Source organism: Equus caballus, chromosome 6 (genome assembly GCF_041296265.1).
Source record: "Equus caballus isolate H_3958 breed thoroughbred chromosome 6, TB-T2T, whole genome shotgun sequence".
Lineage (NCBI taxonomy): Eukaryota > Metazoa > Chordata > Mammalia > Perissodactyla > Equidae > Equus > Equus caballus.
Window position 1 is genome coordinate 65,075,071 of NC_091689.1, and position 24,531 is coordinate 65,099,601.

Consider the following 24,531-nt stretch of genomic DNA (forward strand, 5'->3'; position numbering starts at 1 on the left):
AATCACTTCCCTACTAATGGGTGACAATTTCTTTATTATATGTTAATAGCTGACATATGTAAAAATCTGTTTCTGGCTACTTATTTCATTCCATTGATATGCCTACTTAATTCTATGCTAAGACCACACTTACTTTGTCTTCAAATTCACCTCTTAAATATTTTTAACTTGAGTTGACATTTTTTTTCTTTCTGCTTTTTCTCCCCAAATCCCCCCAGTACACAGCTGTATAATTTTAGTTGTGGATCCTTCTAGTTGTGGCACATGGGAAGCCGCCTCAGCATAGCCTGACAAGCAGCGCCATGTCCACGCCCAGGATCGGAACCAGCGAAACCCTGGGCCGCCGAAGCGGAGCGCACAAACTTAACTACGTGGCCATGGGAACCGGCCCTTTGAGTTGACATTTATTTACCTATTCCACAAATACTTAGTGAGAAGCCACTGTGTGTGAGACACTGTCCCAGATCAGGTATGCAGCGGTGAACCAAACAGACAAAGTCCTTGCCCTTCATTTGTTTCAGTAGAAACAAACATGAATACATATAAAAATGTCAAGTGGGGTTCTACGAAGAAAAAAAAAGCAAGTGAAGAGGAGACAGAGGGAAGGTGTGGCTACTTGACATAGGGTGGTCACTGAAGGCCTCTCTGAAGACTAGGCAGGGAACTGAAAGAAGCCAGGAAGATCCCTGGGGGAGGAGGGCATGCCACAGGTGTAAAGGTGCTGTGATTGGAGTATGTCTGGGATATGTGAGGATCAGCAAAGAAGCCACTAGATGTAACAGCGAGCTGGCCAGGAGGAGAATAAGAGGACGTGGGGAAGGGTCGGTGGGCAGGGGAGAGGCCCAATCATCTAGGGGTTTTACTCTGGGAAGAATCTGAGCAAAGGAGTGACCTGAACCAACATTCTTCTCCTTCTTCTCTTTTTAAATCATTTGGCTGCTGTACGGAGAAAAGATGGAGGCAGGGGGAAGAGTGGAAGCAGAGCAACAGGTTCTGAGGCTATTGCAATAATCCAGATGAGAGTTAACGGTACCTAGGAGCAGGGTCGTAGTGATGCAAGTGTTCAGAAGTAGTCATATTTTTGGCATTTTAAGGTTAGAGCTTGCAGAATTTGCCAAAGGACTGGATTTAGAGTGTAAGAAAATAAAGTTAACAGACAACACCAAGGTTTTTTCCTGAATGCCTAGGTTGAATAACGGAAAAGCCATTTACTGAGACGCAAAAGACTTGAAAGGAATTCGTTTTGAGACATGGGAGTGAATGAAGAGTTTGAGGCTGGATACGCCAAGTGGAGATATCATGTAGGCAGTTGGATATGTGAGACTGGACATCAGGGAAGGGTCCAAGCTTCAATCAGCCTGGTATTAAAGTTAGGCGAGTGGATGAGATCAGCAAGCAAGAGATTGCAGACTTCTCCCCAAGAGAAGGGAGCAAGTCTAAGGTTTGCACCTGGCACATTCCAATATTAAGAAGCTGGGAAGATTCAGAGGGAGCAACAAAGGAGACTGAGAAGGAGTGGCAATGAGGTGGGAAGCAAAAAGAGCGAGACCGATGTCCTGGGGCCTAAGGGAAGAAGTGTTTCAAGAAGAAACTGACCAACTATGATAAATGCTGCCAATGATCTGAAGAGCAGAAAGTACGATGCAGGACAGGCTCCAACCAAACATCATTCGAGAAGAGTCAAACAAGTGTTCATTCCAAGTGGGCGCCATCATTACAATTCAGCATGAAAGTTGAGGAGAAAAATAGAATTACAACTGAAGGAAAGGTGCTATATGAAGAATAAGATTTATAGAATACTTTATACTCTTCACTTCCCTGCAATGCTAGCTAATGAGGCCACATGAAAAGAAGTTCTTAAAAATGAGACTTTTCAATGGCTCGTTCAACTTAAGAAAGTCAAGAAAATTATAGAATCAAATCATCAAGCAAAGAAAACCTATTCAATCCTACCAAATTAAAGAACTTGGAAAGTGTGTGTTTCAAAGTACATATAAATTTTACCTTTACTCCTACTTTCTACCCATCTGGTAAGCTAAGTAAAGGGAGAGAATGGCTTAAGTGATCTATCTGAAAAGGAAATACTCTGATTTGTCTTGTTAAGCAGTGATTGATGGGACAATGACATGACAGTGGGTTAGGGGTGCCTCTAAGTTATTTCTTAGTCTAATTTCATTCTGCCAATACATCTCTTAGAGTACTATTGGCCATTAGAGAATCCTGAAATTGATAGCAAAATTGGGAACATCTTTAAAAGAAAAAATATAGTATGAGGCTAACATTGACCACAGCCCACTCACCTCCATGTGCTTTCTAATAATGACACAAATCCCCTAGCTTTTGAAACAGCAACCAATTATAAAGGCAAGGAAAAGCACTTCTCCTCTACAAACACCAATTTAGCTGAACTGGAACGTAGATCACAGCGGGCTCTCATTAAACACTCTGAAGGAGAGCAGAACAACTTTTCATGGGTCTACTAGCTTTGCTACCTGCCCAAATCTGGTGTACTTACAGGACACGGATGCTGTCTCTATTAGGAAATCAGAATGGAACAAGTATGTGAAATAATCTAGCACCAGTTTATTCAAAACAGTCTTTCACAAAGTTTTTTTTATATGGGTCTCAACAAGACAAAAGACAAGGGGGTACAAACAGGAAAGCGAAAGATACTAATTAGGGCGACTCTTTAGAGAGCTTTACCCCGACCAAACAAAAAGAACCTGGTCATGCTGACTCCAGAGAAAGATAAGAAAGGTGGCAGGTGGCGTGAGTGCCACCACATACTAATATTTCATTTGCCTTCATGATTGTTCTCCAAATTCTACTAAAATAATCATCTGCTTTGTGCTGGCTGGACCCTGACTAAAGCACTGGGTTCCATCCCAAATGCTATACTTTTAAAACACTGACAAATTAGAGAGAACCCAAAAGTGTACTGAAAATAACAAGGAGGAGCCGTTGTGGGAATCACTGCATTGGGCTGCGGCAGACTTCCCAGCTCTGCTACTGGCTAGACAGTCACCGTGTACTAGCAAAGTCATCTCTCTGGAACTCAGGGGCAAAATTCTGAGGTCAACCTAGATGATCTTAAATTCCTTTAAATTGTATACTTTTAAACACCCACATCTTTGCTGAACTGAATCATTTTATGTTGCTGCAGAAGGAAGAAATGGGTAAAAATTATAATACATAAAAATTTGGCTCAATATAAGATCCTTTAACAATTAAAGTTGTGCAACAATGATACTAGTTGTCTCAAAAAATAGTGAGAACATTGTTAATGGAAATAGCAGGTGCTTACGACTGTGACCTATATGACTATCAGTTTCTTCCAACTCGGAGATCCTATGATTCTTTAGGTCCAATTTACCAAACCTCTTTTCTCCAGATTATCTTCACCATTTCTCAGTGATGTAAATCAGTTGTTCCAGGATTTCATAACTTTGTTCTGATATCTGAATTTCGTCCATCTCTACGTCAAGTCACTATTGTGCATGTCCAGCTTCATAAACATGATTTCTGGCTCTTGCCTGTGCTGAATGGTCTCCTTTTTGGTTATCTTCAACATTATTATTTGATATAGGTCTTGGGGAAGCTTTTTGAAATTGTTTTAAAGGCTACATATACCCTTGTAATAATACCGGTGATGTTACTATGATATGGACGAAATGGATGATGTTACCAACTCTCTTAGTGCCAAGGACAGCTAAGAGCTTTAACTGTATTATATCATTGAATCCTCCTAATAACCCTATGAGGAATGTGTTATTATTGTATTCATTTTACAAATAAGGAAACTCGGAGTCAGAGAGGTAAGTACCCTGCCCAAGGTAACTGAGCTAGTAAGAGGCAGAATCGGGACTTGAACTCTGGTCTGGCTAACACCTGTAAAACGCCTACTCTTAACTACTATGCTCTGCATAGTTCTCAAAGCAGTTCTCAAAGTGTGGTCCCTGGACCAACAGCTTCAGCATCACCTGGGAACTTGTTAAAAATGCCAAGTCTTACAACTACCGAATCAGGAACTCTGGGGGTGGGGTCAGCAGTCTGTGTTTTAACAAACCCTCCAGATAATTCTGACACTCACCACAGTTTGAGAACTACTGCTCTACTGAACTGGAAATTTGCCTAGAAGGTCACATTCCACTTATTTAACCACATTTTTTGTATTTGAATTTGAAAGTACGTGGTGACCCTTAATCATTCTTCAAGGGAAGAAAGACTAACTCCAGATATGGAAATGTCATGTTTCTTGTCCCTTCCAGAAATAGGAAGGGTGATTCCTTGCCATTCTTCGTGAGAGGATAAGAGAATTGCTGCTTTAAAATATGAATAAGATGGAAACAAGAAGGAAAGAAAAAAATGCTTTTGCAGTAGAGCTAAGCTGTTGTGGTTAGACATAATGAGTGAATAAACCAAGATCTTGAAATTCCCCTAGAGCCTTTATATAACAAATAACATTGTCTACTTAACCAAAATAGTTAAAACAAAAATTCTTCCTACATGCATACTTTCTTAAAAAAAAAAAGAATATCTACATCTTTGCCTTATGAACACATCAATGGAAAGAGTGTTTCCAAGGTAGCATAATCAATGGCAATCATCATCAGCTTTCTTTGGTTTAAAAAGTAAAAGTCCTTTAACTCGGCAGCTCAGGCTGCCTAGAATGTGACCTTGGTCTTTTTCAAGCTTCTCTTTAGTCTGTAGCACAGTGCAGCTCTGCAAATCAGTCTATAATCTCTTTAATATCTTCCCACACGTGCAATTTTAAAGCTCAGTCATCGGCACATAAACTATCCTTTACTTCAAGGTCTCTGGAGATACTTGTAGCGGATCAGATGTAGGGCTTCACGAGGTCATGGCGGTACCTATGAGTGGTGTGTAAGTCCTGTGTAAAACAGGATGATTTCTCCCCAGGGGCAGGTTTACCTGAGAAGGGTAATGAGTGGCTTGTAGTTACACAGAAATGACGTAAAATAGGAACTGCCTAACTTTACACATGCTCGCACACAGCAGAGCTCACTCATGCTACACCACATCAGAAGTAAAGATAAGCACACTTCACCTGCAAGCCTTGACTAGATAAGAGTTCCTGGACTGGAACAATACGTGACTTATTGTATCATCCAAGATTTTTCTCTGATGTCCGGGTCTGCAGTCGATGTTTTATTATACCCCCTTTGATTTCCCTCCTTCCAGAAAGGATTGTGGAGAGGCAGTGAGCTAATGGATAACAGTTGGCATCCATTCTTATAGGACAGTGGAAATATGGACCTCACTAGCTCCTCTCCAAATACATCTAAAGGAAGACCGGTAAAGCTACCAGTACTCAGGAATGCCGGAAGCCAGAGGACTGGGACAGGCCACCATAAGTCATAAAAGTTCTAAGCAGTTATCTATACACTATCTTCTACTGGTGAAACTCTTACTTGAACATTAAGTCTCATAATTGTAAATGGAAAACTAGAGAATATCCCAAAAAAACCCTAAAATAATACACCCTGGATGTTATGATAATTCAGAACGCAAAAAAAAAAAAAGGTTAAGATATATTAACTGAAATTAAGTGCTATCTATCAAGGAGATCCCTTCCTTCCTTTCTTCAGTCATTCATCATTTACACAATATTAACAGAGCAAAAACATATGCTGGACAGTATCTAGAAAATGCCAACCAGCTCCACATGACCTCCCAATCCCCCCAAGAAAGCCAAACAAGAGGAAACGGACTCAAAGGAAAAAGCAGAATATATTTTGATGGACATGAGTAAAAAGCACCAGATGCTTCAATTACTGGAGCACACTTCCAAAGCAGACTCCGAACAGCCAACAGCGAGCAATGCTGAGTCCCGAGTAGTCTGGTCACGTAGCTATCTGTCTGAAAGTGGGAGTCAGGACCTCTTGAGATCTCTTCCGTCTATGGTTTGTAATTGCATTCATGAGAAGAGGGTGAATACAAATTGACCTCTGCCAAATGTCTTCTCTAACCAATGCAAAAAGGCCACTAAAATTGCATTTAATAACAGACCAACACAGTTAGATGTAAAAGTAGAAATGAACACTTTGTTGCTATCAACACTGTACTTGGTATTTTGTGTATATTAAATCATTAAATCTCACTCACAATCTTGTGAAACCCATTCACAACTTTTTGAACGCAATGGATTACATCCAAAGATAGCAGATTTAATTCCAAGTTTGCACCCAGATGCTTGACACTGTTTAGTCAAAATACATATCAATGACCTCATTAAACATGAAGTAGTATTTAAAGAATTCAAAGTGTAAAGAATTTAAAAGTCAAAGTATTTAAAGAAGTCAAAGTGTAACTTACCCTTGCCATATCTACCAGGAAGTTCTCAAATAATTTCCAAATGTGGTTACTTGTGTAGATTTCTTTCATTTCCACTTCAGTGTCAACGTAACAGTGATTAACAAAATTCACATACGCAATTTTAACCTGTGCGAGTTTCAAATGCAAAAGAGAGTGAGTTTTCCTTATTGTTCAATTTGTAAATATCGTTATGAAAAATTAAATAAAATCTGTGTTAGTTCCTATAGTCGATTATAGAAAGCATTCCCATTTCCCTTCTTTTATTACAACTCTCTATGCCTGACCCAGGGTAAACGCATGGCCTCGTATTCCATTCCCCAGTGACTGGGGTGCCAATGAGCACTTCTCTTAAACCCAGTCTATCACATTGGAGACACTAGGAGTTAAAAGTGCTCCCTGTCCCCCTCCTCTCCCCTCCTCCTTTCCTCTCCCTCTCCTCTCCCCTTCTCTTTCTGTCTCTGTCATTCTCTCTCTCCTTCTGCTAAAGTGGAACAAGGTAAACCTGAACTCCAAGCCATCTTCTCCAGGTGTGTAGAGGAAAATTATGCTCAAAAGAAGAGAATGAGGCAAAACTACAAAGGAAAAGGGAACAAGAGATGGAAAGAATTCTGATATTGTTTGAACCTCTTGATCCATCTGAACAACTATCCTTCAAATTCCCAAATATAGGAGTCAATAAAATTCCCTTTTTTTATTTAACCTAGTTTCAGTTAGGTTTCTGTCACTTGCAACCAAGAGAGTTTTAATATAATGTTTAAATGTGTTGACTAAATAATACTTTATTGCCATTCGAAAATATATATATATTTTTTTTTTTTTGAGGAAGATTAGCCCTGAGCTAACTGCTGCTAATCCTCCTCTTCTTGCTGAGGAAGACTGGCCCTGAGCTAACATCCATGCCCATCTTCCTCTACTTTATATGTGGGATGCCTACCACAGCATGGCTTGCCAAGCAGTGCCAGGTCCGCACCCAGGATCTGAACCAGTGAACCCTGGGCCGCCGAAGCAGAACGTGCGCACTCAACCGCTGCGCCACTGGGCAGGCTCCCGAAAATATTTTTTTAATTGATATTCATAACAGTTTACATCATTGAGAAATTGCAGTTGTACATTATTTCTTGTCTGTCACCACATAGGTGCTCCCCTTCAACCCCTGTGCCCACCCTCCACCGCTCTTCCCCTGTAACCACTGTACTATGTCTGAGAAGAAACAGGCTCACAGTTTACAAAAAAAATTGTATTATTTTAAGAGGTAGTAAAATTCCTTTCCAGATTTAGCAAAATTCCTCATAGAGGACTGAGCTGAGTCTCACCAACATATACCATTTCTAAAGTGTGTAGGGCAGTAGTTTTTGTCTTTCATTCTCTTTCACCCTTTCTTTTTCTTTCTTCTTTTATGAAAATGTGATGAAAGTTATAAATCTCCCCAGGAAAATGCATATACATAAAAAATCAGGTAAATAGTTTCAGGGATTCATGGCATCCAAGTTAGAACAATGAGGAATACAGGGCCAGCTTTCATGCCCTTAGTGTTTACTTCTTCTTGACTGAGGTCTAAAACAAACCTTCAATGACAGGGTACCTGTGCCAAGTACCGATCACAGGGTAGGGAGACATCCGAGCCATTCAGTGCATCATCATAATCATCTTGACAGCAGCTAATATTTATTCATTGTCTGCTACATGGAAAACACCTTCAGCATTTTGTATGTTAAGTAATTAACAAGTTTTGTGGGGTTTTTTACTTATATTAAGTAAGTAATATCTTACTTAATTTACTAATCCTCCAACAATCTTATCAGGAACACACTATAATTATTTCACTTTAAAATTGTGGAAATTAGATTAGAAAGGTTAAGTAACCTGTTGGGTCAGTCACACAGCTGAAAGTAATAGATCCGGGATTCTGATTCATTCTTTAATTCATTCATTCATTCACTCAAAACATATTAATCGAGCGTAGACAGGCTCAGACAATATAACAGTGAACAGAGACAGACCTAGTTGTCATCCTCATTGACTTTATAATCTTGGGAAATGATGTGAGGGCTACAGATGTTTGTTAACTAACAAAATTGACATGTGAAATTTCTAATTATAAACTCTTGTAGCCTCCACTATGGGAGGCCAGGGAAGTCTTCCCTGAAGAAGAAATGCTTGAATCAAGATCTGAAGGCTGAAGAGCAGTGAAGCAGGTGAACATAATACGTGGTCAGAGAGAACTGCATGTGGGAAGAGGCACGGCCAGAATTAGGATCTCAAATAAAGACTCACCCATGGATCTAATCACTACACTACGCTTCCTTTCTTTGCCATCTTATTTCAGATCAATCAAGGCATGAAGCACCCTTGGTTTGAGGTGTCAATAATTCCACAAAATTTCCCAAAAATATAACTTCAAGTCCATCACTATATAGGACTATCTGGAAGTAGAAAAGTTAACCTAACTTGACACCTTTTAAGTTACTGTGATTTAAAATATGTGGATTTATATCATACTCAGTGTATCACACATTTATGAACTTTGCAACAATATGCCACAACAGTAGAAAAGAAAGAAAATGTTGCAATGTACATTCCTGGAAGCCTCATTAATCCTGTTGGCAGACAACCAGTTTCTAATGAGTTTCTTCCCTATCATCAGAGCCAAACTAGGACAGAGGGTAAAAGATAATGTGTGAATAAAACAAAATACGTGTCCATATTTCCAAAAATGCATCTATTCCATAAAGCAAGGTAAATCTACCGAGTCTAACAGGTTATCCTGCAGCACCATCCTAGCCTCTCCTAGCGATGATGGTGAATGATTTATGAAGCATCTATTTTATGCTCAAGAACATACCTGAGGTTACGGTTTGATCATACTGCCATACTTAGAACTTAAGAGACTCCTGTAGTAGCTTCCAGTAAACCAACAGTGGCTATACTTTAAAAAGGTTTATTATCTTTCATAGCTTCTCGTAGAACTAAAAAAGTAAACTTTTTCATGCTCTTTTAAATTTTCGTAGCTATATAGTTAAGTACAATTTCTTGACTAAATATATTATCTCATTATAAACAGTAGGATGGGGATTTCTGGTACTTATGCACTTAAAAAAGTAATAACAATTCTATAGCTGCTGAGCTCTTGCCAGGCTTACCTCAGGGATGCAGTCGTCATGGGTCACCACCCTCACTATGTCGTCCAGGGGCAGAAGGGAATTGCACTTGATTTCAGTGTAGACATTTTTCCCCTCTGTGCATGCTGCCAGCAACTCTACAAGGGTGATGTGGTAGGCCAAGGGGCCACTCTCATCCCCTCGGTCTCTCTCTGAACACATCATATGGAGAAGGATGGGAAATGATGCTCTGTCATTGTAAAATATCAGGACATCTTCACCCCCATTTATCAACTGAAATGATAATAAGAGAGTCTACATAGCAGTCCAAATGTTCATCCTTGCAGTTATTTCCAAAGGCTTGGTCTATCTGGAAACACATGTATCTCTTTGTGAAAACACAGACCATATTACACAAGAACTATACCAAGGCAGGATGGTAAAAGGATTCCAGTCAGGCACCAAGTGATTAGCTACGAATGTTATCAAAACTAGTCGGGGAGCTATGGGAGAGGTGGATGGGGGCAAGAACTAAATGACACAGATGATAGTAAATTGTTCATCAGAGAGTTGCCCACAGAAATTAAACCTGCAAAGTATTCGAAGAAAGATATTTCCCTCTACTTCAAATGGAAGACTCTATTGCCAAAGCATGAGAATTCTCATAAGTCTAATTTTACTAAAGCAGAATAAGATATCCTCAGCCCCTTCAGTACTGACAGAATAAGTAAGCAAGTACATTGAGCCAAATGCGACTCTACAAGAATCTGAAAATTCCATGTGTCATGCATGGGCATCAGTAGAGAATGGAAGTGAAAGCAGAGATGGGACAAATAAAGAGAAAAAGAAGACTTTTAAGAAAGAGAGACAAAGAAATAAATAAGTAGGGGCTTTTAGGACAAAAATTTTCCTTCCTATTTCGTTTATATAATTTTAGTGGAGAATTTCAGCAGATGGCAAATTACCTTTTATTGCTCAAACTCCATAACGTCTCATTGTCTATCTATTATCAGTACTAATTTTCTGACTCCAATGTGAGATATTTTGGTGGGTAACACAGCTTATATATTTTTTCTCTATTTTATTTAAACTGATCACATTTAAATTGATAAGATAATTCATTGGCTTACTTTGAAAGTTTTGTTGAAAGAGAATGTATATGTGTCAAAAATATGCATTATACATTAATACAATATAATATTACAAATACTTCTTGACACATAGAGACACTTCACCTAATAAGTATCATAGGACAGGCTTAAATATTTGCTGCTTTCCCATTTTCTTTCTTCCCTTGATGATGATAGTACAAATTCAAACTACCTTCCACATTTCTAGACAATGAAGAACTAATGTTAACGTAAATGTAAATAAGAAAAAGGGAAATTTTACAAGTTTTAAGTGTTCCTTAAAATGTTTAATAACAGTAACTTATATTAAAATTTCAAAGTTTTAAGCTGAATTAATTTTAAGATTTCTATGGGGCAGAAAGGACTCATATTGTATCAAAGTAGAAATCATCCCCATTCCCAAATTTAAGGTATCTAATTATGAAAATCGCCCTAACTCAATATAATCTACTACATAATTGTTTGGTATCCATGGCTGAAATCTGCCTTAATCCATACAAGCTTTTAGAGAAACATCAGGTCACAGATCAATGATTTACCCCAATGGGCTCAAAGAGCTGTCAGTTCCCCAACGTATCACTAGGTTCCTGGTGAGTAACTTATTCATTGCATAAATCTCGCTCAATGTCAAACATCCCAATGAAAAGAGCAAATAAATGAAGTACTCCATCCATTTCTCTTCTTAAATTTTTATCTTACTCTAAATAGCCAAGTTTTCACATGTAATACATCACTGATGGATAATTTCTACCAATTAGTTTAATTCCCTTCAAAGCTCTCGGCAAATAGTAGCAGAGAACATCCATTCTATATTTCAGGAACAGAATAATAAAGGCACTGGGAAAGCAGAGTTTAATCCATTTTTCTTATATTGTGAAATCTTAAAAATATAAAAATTTTCCACTTTCATTCTAAATAATCTATAACATTTCAGTGGATTACCTATTACTTAAAAACACACAAATACATTGAGGATCAAAAAGAAAAATGAACTCTCAGAAAATTATAAAATCAACTTATGATATGTTCTTTCATTAGATTTAAGCAAAACATATTTGTGCTTGTTAAGCAGTCATGATTAAACTGCTTTCCAAACCTACGATGTTGGTGGTTTTTTTCATTCTAAATCAACAGAAAACACATATTTGAGCATATTGTTTATGTGAAGCTGATAAAATGCAAACGGAGAACATACCTCTGTCATTACCATATCCTGGCATTTCTTCACATATTTGCCATCTGCTTTTACAATCGTTTGCAAAAACCTCAGGTACTCCACGTGGCGGCCGTGCGTCTCGATGCAGTGCACGAAGTGCTGCACAACTCTCTCGCTAATTTCATTGCACAGATGGTAATTGTTCATGAAGATGTGCCGCATGGTTTCTGCTTCAAGGAGCTAAACAGAGAGGAATGTGCCCTTGTAATTCTGACAAGATCAATTTTCAATTTTCTATTCTACTGTACTCAGACTAACTTCCCTGCTTGTGATCAGTTGTATATTTTATGCAAAGCCATGGTGAGTTTTCTGTGCTAGTCTTCTACAAATGCAATGAGATAATTTACCATTAAAAGAAAACTGAGCTCACAAAGGAATCTAGTTGGAAAAAGGAGCTTATTATCATAAAGGTCAACATGGTGGCAACAGTATTCTTGAGATTAATTTAATTTTCTATTTTTCAAAGTTAGCACTTCCCTAGTATTCTCTGACACTCATTTTACAAAGCAGAAGTAACTCCACCTTTGAGTTTTCCATATTTATCTTACTCATGGCATTGTAGAGTCAGTTCTTTGTTCTATTATACTTTTTTCCTAAGATTAAGCTATATACATTTAAACGAAATTGTCATTTGCAGGTAAAATTTGTGTAATTTTTCAAGTCTCTTTAAATATTTCCCTAATGGAAATAAAAGATAATCACTTTTAGAGAACTCCTACAAGGAAAGAAATGAAGTGGTGAAGATTAATAAAATTCTATTCATCAATGCTGCTAAAACCAATGTGAGGGACACTTTACTATAAATACTAGAAGTCTTTAAAATACTTACACCAGGAGTTAAAAACAAATTCAGGTGTTTATGAAGGAGAACTTGATTCTGTGGATTTCCCCGACAGAAATTCTGCAGGAATGTATGGGCCAGATTCATTACTTCATTCATCTTTTCATCGTTCTGTAAGTTAAAGAGTAGCACATGAGACAGCAGAACAACATACCAGAGCAAAAATATTATCAAAAAATACGTTCTTTCGCATGCACACTTCTCCTCTCTGCCATTGTTGTATGCTCCCCTTTCTCTGTACCCTTTATTTCTACACTTCTCCTGGTTACCCCCACTATATCCCCTCACTCCTGTTTTCTAGATGTTTCTCACCTTATCTTTACTTCTCCTATTATCTGTTCTGCTTCACTCTTTCAACCTGCTTATTCTTTCACAGTCCATCTGTCTTTCTCCCCAGCCTTTCTGCATGTCCACTACATTTCCCCATCTCTGTATAGAGTGCCTCTTTCTCCCCTCCCACCTTTTGCTATTTAATTTGTCTCTTACTTCCATCTCTTCCTTTTTCTCTTTGCTTTCTCCTCTCCTCTTTTCTCCTCTCTCTCTTTGTCCCCCTCGTTCTAAACACATGTACTGTTTAGTCACTTTCCTTATTCACTATCATTTTCCAAAGTCCCACAATACTATCATTTGCTTATAGAATCTCAATAAGAAAATTAAGTCTCAAAACTTAGAAAGAATGCAAAGTTCTCTTCTTAAAAATGGTCTTTTAACAATATCACTGAAACCACCTAAATTTTTTCTGGTTAGTTGATTGTCTCACTTGTCATGTGATCAGTGTCAGATACAAGATGGACTCGTTTTGAGTAGTAGTTCATATTAAATAATTTCAATGTTTTCTTTTTTCCCTAATCTAAGAGTCTATAGTTTATGCCATCTATAACAAAACAAACAGCCTAAGATTATTAATAGACCTATTTCCTCCTATTTAAAAGAGGAATGAATTAACTAGACTAATAAGCCAAAAAAAAAATCCATCCCTAACTTAAAGACAGGAAATTTTTATTTCCAAATCTGCTAACACTTTCCTTTACTTGTGTAACCCGGGGATAGTCAAAAGAGATCAAAGGGACTTCAGCCACAGGAATACCCAATTCCCACTGAAAAGCTGGCCGGTACAAAAGAACACCAAGGCCAGTTCTACTGTATTTGATACTTCTTTGAAATTCTCATCTTATTCTTTTTTTTGTTTCTGAACAATCCAGTTATTAAAACTGAGCAAACTTACAAACACAAAGGAGTAGTAAAATAGTCAATGCTACAGTTATATTATTAGAAGAAGCAATTGATCACATGTCCAATGTCCATGTCACAATATCAAAGATAAAATAATGCGGATAACAAGTGCTAAGGATTTAATTCCTTTTGTTACCTTTCAATGCCTTTTATTACATTCTCTGCCACACTATGAATTATGCCACCTAAGGAATGGTAGCATTTATAAATTTACATACTAAAAAGCAACTAAGTCAGAGGAGTGAAAGTACAAGTGGGGAGGGCATCCATACAGAGAGGCCTGGCATGGTTCATTGGTGTCCAAAAGAGATAAAGAAGGCATCCACCTGGGGGTGTCAGAACCTGAGTGAGGTACAGAGGGCATTCGTATGGAGGAGTGGGCAGCAGTAGTGAAGGAAGATTAGTTAATACAGAGTATTAATAAATGAGTAACTATATTAACACACACACATATTTCCTAGCTTTGTCTATTTAGAGGGCCTGGAGGGACAAAACTCTAACAGCAATAAGTAAACTTAGTTCTCAGAACTTTGCTTCTAAATACAATTCCGGGACTACTTAAAGAGATGGCTGATATCAGAGGTGGAGCAAGAAGAATGCAAGATGAGCCTGGAACATTTTAACGTGCAAAACAGCAAGGAACTACTCAAAGAATGATAAGGACATGTTAGAGGACAGAGAAGCTAGCTTGAAGAGGCTCCACTCGCCAAATCTGAGACAACCTGAGAATTGAAATAAATAATGAAAGAAACCTAATATAACCTATTGAAAAAATGAGCATCCACAAGTCCATACTGATGAAAATAAATAACTGAACAAATGGAAAGTTTGATGAAGAATGGGATATTTTACTTAGTTTCAAAGAGCCTCTCCACACAATACTTATTCATTACAAAGCAAAAACGAGTACTTCACAGTGGAGAATCCTGGCAGACACCGCCTTAATCAAGGGATCATAGTGAACACCAGCAGTAAAGGGACAAATTAAAATCGTGTGCAGCCTGACAGGAAGTGGTGGGAAGAACTTAGTGTCACTTGTTACATTCCTGCCAAAGATGCATAACTGAATCTAATCACAAGGAAACCTCAGATGACCCAAATTAAGGGACAGTCTTCAAAATAGCTGGTCTGTCTTCAAAAGTGTCAATGTCATGGGGGATTCAGGATGAGATTTAACCAGCCATGAGGACCAAACAGCAATTGTATCCGAAGTGGATCTTTTTGTCAAACAAGACACGACTGGGATAATGGGAGAAATGTGAACGGCGCATGAGGATTAGGTGGGAGTAGAGTGTCATGCTCTTTCCTGATTTGGAAGGTTGTCGTGTGGTTATGTAGAAGAATGTCCTTGTTTGTAGGAAATACACACTAAAGGGCTCAGGTGTGACGGGGCATCAGGTTGGCGACTTACTTTCACATAAGTCAGGGGAAAAAATTCTTCGTAACTTTGCGATATATTTGAAACTGTATCAAAATGAAAAATTAAAGAGAAAAGTAAGACCTAACCTTTTCATAAGGGATCTGCAGAAGATCCAACACCACTGAGTGAGCTCCCATATTTTTCAGTAATCGTTGATGCTGATTCCGACACTTTTTGTTCTGTACACAGAGCTTACTTAGCCTAATCAAAATCTTTAAAAAGAAGAAGAAAAGCAATAAGTATAACAAATATACTATGTTAGCAAAAATTCCTGCCACGCAAACATAAACCCATATAAAAGTATTTTACATCTGCTGACCTCCTTTACAATCCGGTAGTTATTGCTCTTATTGCTGTCAATCTGAGGTTTCTTTGTTCCATCTTGCACTGGACTTAAAATGTGTGATTCCTAAAACAAACATAAATATGTATTTTTATATATTTATAACTTTGTAATAAATAAATTTATTTTGTAATAAATACATTTTTTATTATTTTGAATTTATTATTCAACTTACATGTTTCCTTTGTACTTTTTTACCCCATAAAAAGTTCCTTGGCTTGAATGAGTTAAGCAAATTACCACTTCCCAATAACAAGCAAAATACAACATAAATGGCACTACCAATAGTTAATGAATTAAGTTAAAAAGGAAAAGTTATTACACATAACGTGACCAGTGTATTTTCTTACGCTAAATATATCAAACATATCATGGCCTTATATTGCCTAAAGGAGAAGGAATAGTCAAAACCCAGGGCATAAAAAGTATAATTTTATCATCAGGTATGAACTGCAAGGGAAAAAAGAGTGAAGGAGCATATCATAACAGCTGAAAAACACTTCAGGGATGGGAGGAAAGAACACCTTAACCCAGGAATTCTCTGCCAGGTTACCAAGACATCTTCAAGAGTCACGACTTGGAGTGAACCAAGCATGCACAGAATCATGAAAATGAAGAGAGGAAAATAAAATTTAAACTTAAAATATTTTAAATTAATGAAGCTTGCTAAGAGGACCTGAAACATCAAAAATGTTCCATTATAACAACCATTATCTGTAGCAGTACAATAAAAAACAAATATAGGGAGTACAAATATTTTAAATATCAACTACTGGAGTCATCATTTGAAAATAAGACCCAGTTACAAACAATTTAATACATGAACATTTATTAAGATTTAATACACACCTGGTACCAGACAATGGTGAATGGATCTAAAAGAAATAGAAGATATGAGCCTTCCCACAAGAAAATCACAGTCTACCTAAGAAAACAGGGGGAAATAGGAAAATAAGATTTGAACTGAGCAGAATTCACTATTCAGAGAGACAGAGAGGAATAGCGACAGCTTTGGACAGCTTTATGAAGGAGGTCAAGTTTAAGCCAAGGTCTTGAAAGACGAAAACTATTTAGTTAAGTATGAGAGACGTGTGGGAGGGCAGGGGGACACTTGTCAGGTGAAGAAGTCACCTTAGCCAAAGGGAAGGCAGAAAGAACAATTAAAACAGTGTGTAGAAAATGGCAGGAACTGACAGTGCACATTGCAAGAGAGTGGGCAAGTAGGCAGAGCGGGGTCTGATTACCTCCCTAACTTATAATATTACAAAATTGTGCTTGGGATGAATGCCAAGTTCAACCTGGGTCAAAAAACACCCTAAACTTCTGACCATATTGATGGTGTCGGGCTCAAACAGTAAAGGGGACCCCAATCTAAGCTCAGGAAAAAGTAACAAAAATATATGAAGCCATTCAATACAACTTCATCTGTCCCAAACTGTTGTTCCTACTGTTGTCTGTAACAAATCACAAAATCAGTGTAAACCAAGAAAGAAAAAAATACTTTCCTTGCTAGTCAAAGAATTCTGAAAGGCTTCAAGCAGGAGAGTGACTCGATCAGTGCTGAGCCACCACCACACCTCAGTAAGCTCTGTGTTCCTCTTTGGCTTCTCTTCAGGCAAATACTGTCCAACACGAAGGCCCCCAGGCTGACCTCCACCTTAGCAAGTAATCTCTTCTCTCATTTTACTGAGTTTACGGAAATTCCCCTACAAGACCGCTCTCTTTTCCATCAAAACTTCCAGAATCATCCACAAACCTGTCAACCTTCCCTGCTGTGTCTCAGAGAAAAAGAATTTTTGGTGCATGGATTTTAAAACTCCATCTCCCCTGCCTCCTCTCCCTGCTTCATCCCTGTTGCTTGTGCATGCGCAGTTTCTACTCTCTACGGATTCTTTCTCATCTCTTTAGATAATAGGGCCAGGTTAAGGCTAACCAAGCACTTTCAGTGATACTGCCCATCCTGGGAAGTAGTCTTGCATCTCAGATTATCACCCTCACCATATTTCTCAAAAAGATAATCTATTCCACACTGCACTAACATTGCTTTACGTGCCAATGATGCATAATTACCAAAACCTCCTTCAATATTTAATTCTGTGGTTCACTACCATTTTCTTTAAACCCCACTCTCTTTGTTTTATTATGACATGATACTCTTCAAGATTACCTTCTACTTCTCTGACCAATTTGTCTCTTACTCAATAGAATTGGAAATGCAAAAAGTAAAGGATATGAACACTGAAAGCATTCTACATGTCACCATTAGATTCCAGGGTTGTGTCATCTATCTTAATAAATACTAGGAGGGAAATGAAACAGTTCAACCTTCACCCCAGATACATAAAAAAGAAAAAAGAATGTGAGATATTGTCTGCAAGACAATAAACACTAAATGAATCCTACAAAGTTGTAGAAGAGGGGCCAGCCCAGTGGCATAGTGCTCCGCTTCGGCAGCCCGGGGTTGGTGGGTTCGGATCCTGGGCACAGACCTACATACCACTGATCAAGCCATGCTGTGTCAGCATCCCATATATGTCATAGAGGAAGACTGGCATAGATGTCAGCTCAGGGCCAATCTTCCTCACAAAAAAAAAGAAAAGAAAAGAAAAAAAGGTTGTAGAAGAAAATGTAAAACTATATATGTAAGTTAAGCCAGTGTAGAAGACACAAGGAGCACAGGTGGCTAATATGAATGGAAGATATTTAGATGGAAAAGGACTGGAAGTCAGAGAATGAGACAAACAGGGTTTGTATTTGACAGCAAAAATAATTTTCTGATGAGAAGTAGAAATTGCAAAAGCTACAAATATAATTAAATTTCCTTTCTCTGAGAACAAAGGTAGAGGCTGAACTTTTAAAAGGTCATGTTCATAGGGTTTTTTTCCTGGAAAAGAAGAAATATTAAAGAAAGCCAAGTTTGGATCACAAACCAGGATTAATATATTACCAAATCCAAAGATTGACAAAGCTCCTGAGGTAAAGAGGAGATCTTTCTGCTATATGTCAACTTTTTAAAAATCGGTTAAAAATATAGGCAAAACTTTGGCAGATATATTCAAGTTTATTTTTCAAACCATGACTTGAAGAAAAAGCAACTGTCTCGTTTTAAGAAAAGTAATCTCAGGCAAAATGTACTACATTATACGAAGTTACGCTCTTTAATTCAGCCCAGGGGAAGATATAGACAATGCTAACCTCTGTAAGTGAAGGAATTATAAAGAATAATTATTTTAATTGAAAATTGCCAGCAGTCAACACAAGGAGGCAACACTGAAGATTTCAATAAACAGCTCCTTTTAATTTCAGAAAATAATTCAATGTAATTAAACTGAACAAAAATATTAACCCATAGAACATCTGGATGATTCCAAAGCAATAATCAGGGGAATTTAAGAAATATGAAAACTACATAACTACAGTTAGTTTTTGTTTTCTTACTTTGATGCCAAAAGGCTCCAAGTAAAGGTGCTCCAAGAGTTTTCCTCCAGGAAAAGCAGAAACTGATAATATTTTTTAGATCCTATAAAACTTTGGTCCCGAGAACAGAGCAACACTTGTAGTAGATATCCAAATTATCCTTTTGACAACAGTGATGATGAATAAATATGGCCTTCCAAAAGTACTCGCACTTTATTGTAATTGCTTCCTATCATCTGGAAGAACTTGAATTTATTTCCTCTAATGGAATATGGGAAACTGCTTAGTTAAGTGATTTCATAGAAGCAGCTAGATTTTTAATTGCATATATATACTGCACAGTATTTACCATAAAAGCAGTAGATTCAGAAACAATATAGCAAGAATAGTCTAGAAGGGTCTAGAAATTTCTAGAAGAGTTTAGAAATTGGGCAGCCAGGTTCTAGGTAGAGACTCAAAAAGTGTATAGCTAGAGAGGAGGTCGAGCAAAATGGCGGGGTGAGCTGACCCGGGACTCTCTCCCCTCCAAAGTACAACAAAGGACTGGAAAAAAAAAAAAAAATGCCTGAATTTCAGCTAATGAACCCAATGCCGGGACTAAGAGACCTGCAGTATCAAAAGACAGAAGACGGAGCCCCTACTGCCCGCCTCGGAGGAGCTGGAACGGGGTAGGAGAGAACATCGCTGGATCCCCTAGAAACCGCGATTGCTGTGCGGGTCCGGGAAGGAGCGGGGGAGGGGCTGCACGACCAGGGGATGGTCTAGGACTCCTGCTGCTGGTACAGTGGAAACCCGCTGACGGGGGAAAGCTTCCGTGCGTGGGGACCCCATAAACACAGGGGGGAGACCAGAGAACAGAAGTGATCGAATCCAGATCGGTGTGCGAGAGAAACCGCCCCCGCCCCCACCCCGGCAAAGCACACTAGGCACGACATCTTACCCAAAGGCAGCGAGCTCAGAACACGTGGCTCTCGACCGCCATCTAGTGGCGACAGGTGGTAACTGCAACCGAATTCTACCACCATGCGAAAAAACTGCTCCTCTACCATCCAGAAATTTATAAAAGCCCCAGACCAGAAGGAAAACAATAAAAACATAGAATTAAGTCCTGAGGACTTGGAATTAGGTAAACTAAATGAAAATGAGTTCAGAGCAGCTATAATCAAAAAACTCAATGAGGTAGAGAGAAAGACAGAGAAACAAGCCGAGTTCTGGAGTTACTTCACAAAAGAGATTGAAATTATGAAGAAGAATCAAACAGAATTACTAGAGATGAAAAACACAATGGCCCAGATAAAACAGAATACGGATTCTCTGAATGCCCGGGTAGACTCTATAGAAGAGCAAATTAGCATAATCGAAGATAGACAGGCTGAATTGCTCCAGACAGAGGAAGAAAGAGAACGAAGGATTAAAAGGAATGAGGAAAGTATTAGAGAGATAGCAGATTCAATGAGGAGAAAGAATTTAAGGATCATAGGAATTCCCGAGAACGTAGAAAAGGAAAATGGAACAGAAAGTGTACTTAATGAAATTATAGAAGAGAACTTCCCAAATCTAGGGATTCAGGGAGAAATGTGTGTAGAGGAAGCTTTCAGATCTCCTAGATTTGTCAATGTAAAAAGACCTACTGCAAGGCACACAGTAGTAAAAATGGCAAAAAGGAATGACAAAGAAAGAATACTCAGGGCTGCACGAAATAAGAGAATTACTTACAAGGGAGCCCCTATCAGACTTTCAGCGGATTTCTCTGCAGAAACCTTACAAGCTAGGAGAGAATGGAGTGACATATTCAAAGCTTTAAAAGATAAAAATCTTCAGCCAAGAATACTCTATCCAGCAAGAATATCCTTCAGATATGAGGGAGAAATTAAATCTTTTCCAGACAAACAAAAGTTAAAGGAATTTGTAACCAAAAGTCCTCCACTACAAGAAATCCTCAAGAAGGCTCTCATACTGAAAAAAGAAAAAAGGGAGAAAGGGGTCACAAACCACAGAGTAGAGAGACAGATAAATAGAAGCAGAATAGGATAGCAAATATTCAACTATAGCATTAGGATAAAGGTAAGGAAACTACCAAAGAAAAGACGATCTTATCACTCTAACTACAAACTCATAACACAAGTTGGAACAAGAAGTGAAAATAATAATTTAGGAGGGGAAGAGAAAAGGGACTAAATTAGTCTAGCCGAAGTAAGTAAGAGACCACCAGAGAACAGACTATATTATACACGAGACTCTAAATACAAACCTCAGGGTAGACACTAAACTAAACAACAGAACAGAGACACAAAACATAAATAAGTAAAAATCTAAGAAACCCAGCATAAGAAATTGCAGTAGCAAATGGGTAGGATAACGCACACAGGAAGAGAAAAGCAGGAAAGCCAGATAATGAGCAACAGATTGACAGCTTTAAGTCCACATGCATCAATAATCACTCTCAATGTAAACGGATTGAACTCTCCAATAAAAAGACACAGAGTGCAAAATGGATTAAAGAACAAGATCCAACAATTTGTTGCCTCCAGGAAACACACCTCAGCCCCAAGGACCAACACAGGCTCAGGGTGAAGGGCTGGAGGACCATACTTCAAGCTAATAGCAAGGAAAAAAAAGCAGGTGTTGCAATTCTTACATCAGACCATGTGGATTTCAAAATAAGACAGGTAAAGAGAGACACACAGGGACAATATACAGTGATCAAAGGGACACTTCATCAAGAAGAAATAATGCATATAAATATCTACGCGCCCAACATAGGAGCACCAAGGTTCATAAAGCAACTATTAACAGACCTAAAGGAAGAGGTTAAAAACAATACAATAATAGTAGGGGACCTCAACACCCCACTCACATCAATGGACAGATCATCCAGACAGAAAATCAACAAACAAATAGTGGAGCTAAACGAAAAACTAAAACAATTGGACTTAATAGACATATATAGATCACTTCACCCTAAAAAAGCAGAATACACATTCTTCTCAAGTGCACATGGAACATTCTCAAGGACAGACCATATGTTGGGAAACAAGGCAACCCTCTACAAAGTTTAAAAAATTGAAATAATAACAAGCATCTTCTCTGATCATAATGCTATAAGGCTAGAAATTAATTACAAGAAAAAAGCTGAGAAAGGCACAAAGATGTGGAGACTAAACAATACACTACTGAACAAGCAATGGATCACTGAAGAAATTAAAGAAGAAATAAAAAGTACCTGGAAACTAATGAAAATGATAACACACCATACCAACTCATATGGGATACAGCAAAAGCTGTATTAAGAGGAAAATTCATCGCAATACAGGCACATATTAACAAACAAGAAAAATCCCAAATAAGCAATCTTAAACTACACCTAACTGAACTAGAGAAAGAAGAACAAATAAAGCCCAAAGTCAGCAGAAGGAGAGAAATAATAAAAATCAGAGCAGAAATAAATACTATTGAAACGAAAAAGGCAGTAGAAAGGATCAATGAAACAAAGAACTGGTTCTTTGACAAGATAAATAAAATTGACAAACCCCTAGACAGACTTACAAAGAAAAAAAGGGAGAAAGCAGAAATAAACAAAATCAGCAATGAAAGAGGAGAAATAACAACAGACTCTGCAGAAATACAATGGATTATAAGAGAATACTATGAAAAACTCTACGCTAACAGAATGGATAACCTAGAGGAAATGGATAAATTCTTGGACTCTTACAATCTCCCAAAGCTCACTCAAGAAGAAGCAGACAATTTGAACAGACCAATCACAAGGAAAGAGATTGAAACAGCAATCAAAAACATCCCAAAGAATAAAACCCCAGGACCAGATGGCTTCCCTGGGGAATTCTACCAAACTTTCAGAGAGGATTTAATACCCATCCTTTTCAAGCTATTCCAAAAAATTAGGGAGGATGGAACACTTCCTAACACATTCTATGAGGCCAACATCATGCTGATACCAAAGCCAGACAAGGACGCCAAGAAAAAAGGGAACTACAGGCCAATATCACTGATGAACATAGATGCAAAAATTCTAAACAAAATTTTGGCCACCAGAATTCAGCAATTCATCAAAAGGATCATACATCATGATCAAGTGGGATTCATACCAGGGACACAGGGATGGTTCAACATCCGCAAATCAATCAATGTGATACACCACATCAACAAACTGAGGAATAAAAACCACATGATCATCTCAATAGATGCAGAGAAAGCATTTAACAAGATCCAACAGCCATTTATGATAAAAACTCTGAACAAAATGGGCATAGAAGGGAACTACCTCAACATAATAAAGGCCATATATGACAAGACCACAGCCAACATCATACTCAATGGGCAAAAACTGAGTGCCATCCCCCTGAAAACAGGAATGAGACAAGGATGCCCTCTATCACCACTCTTATTTAACATAGTACTGGAGGTCCTGGCCAGAGCAATCAGGCAAGATAAAGGAATAAAAGGAATCCAAATAGGGAGGGAAGAAGTGAAACTCTCACTGTTTGCAGACGACATGATCTTATATATAGAAAACCCCAAAGAATCCATTGGGAAACTGTTAGAAGTAATCAACAACTACAGCAAAGTTGCAGGGTATAAAATCAATTTGCATAAATCAGTAGCATTTCTATATTCTAACAACGAACTAACAGAAAAAGAACTCAAGAATACAATACCATTCACAATAGCAACAAAAAGAATAAAATACCTAGGGGTAAATTTAACTAAGGAAGTGAAGGACCTATATAATGAAAATTACAAGGCCTTTCTGAGAGAATTGGATGATGACATAAGGAGATGGAAAGACATTCCAGGTACATGGATTGGAAGAATAAACATAGTTAAAATGTCCGTTCTACCTAAGCAATCTACAGATTCAACGCCATCCCAATCAGAATCCCAATGACATTCTTTACAGAATTAGAACAAAGAATCCTAAAATTTATATGGGGCAACAAAAGACCCCGAATTGCTAAAGCAATCCTGAGAAAAAAGAACAAAACAGGAGGCATTACAATCCCTGACTTCAAAACTTACTACAAAGCTACAGTAATCAAAACAGCATGGTACTGGTACAAAAACACGTGCACAGATCAATGGAACAGAATTGAAAGCCCAGAAATAAAACCACACATCTGTGGACAGCTTATCTTCGACAAAGGAGCAGAGGGCATACAATGGAGAAAAGAAAGTCTTTTCAACAAATGGTGCTGGGAAAACTGGAAAGCCACATGTAAAAGAATGAAAATTGATCATTCTTTTTCACCATTCACCAAAATAAACTCAAAATGGATCAAAGACCTAAAGGTGGGACCTGAAACCATAATGCTTCTAGAAGAAAACGTAGGCAGTACACTCTTTGACATCAGTATTAAAAGGACCTTTTCGGACACCATGTCTTCTCAGAGAAGGGAAACAATAGAAAGAATAAACAAATGGGACTTCATCAGACTAAAGAGCTTCTTCAAGGCAAATGAAAACAGGATTGAAACAAAAA

The 24,531-nt window shown here is 38.0% G+C and overlaps 1 protein-coding gene across 2 annotated transcripts in view; it reads right to left on the bottom strand.

Moving 5' to 3' along the window:
- The window catches only part of ITPR2 (inositol 1,4,5-trisphosphate receptor type 2), a 466,150-nt gene that overhangs the window by 242,174 nt on the left and 199,445 nt on the right, over positions 1 to 24,531 (bottom strand). For both annotated transcript variants that reach the window (XM_023644092.2, XM_023644091.2), the window contains exons 27-32: positions 15,594 to 15,683; positions 15,361 to 15,486; positions 12,610 to 12,732; positions 11,760 to 11,960; positions 9,477 to 9,728; positions 6,337 to 6,462 (exon numbers count right to left, since the gene is read on the bottom strand). In XM_023644092.2, the coding sequence (XP_023499860.2) occupies positions 6,337 to 6,462; positions 9,477 to 9,728; positions 11,760 to 11,960; positions 12,610 to 12,732; positions 15,361 to 15,486; positions 15,594 to 15,683 (918 nt within the window). The remainder of the gene's footprint in view (positions 1 to 6,336; positions 6,463 to 9,476; positions 9,729 to 11,759; positions 11,961 to 12,609; positions 12,733 to 15,360; positions 15,487 to 15,593; positions 15,684 to 24,531) is intronic.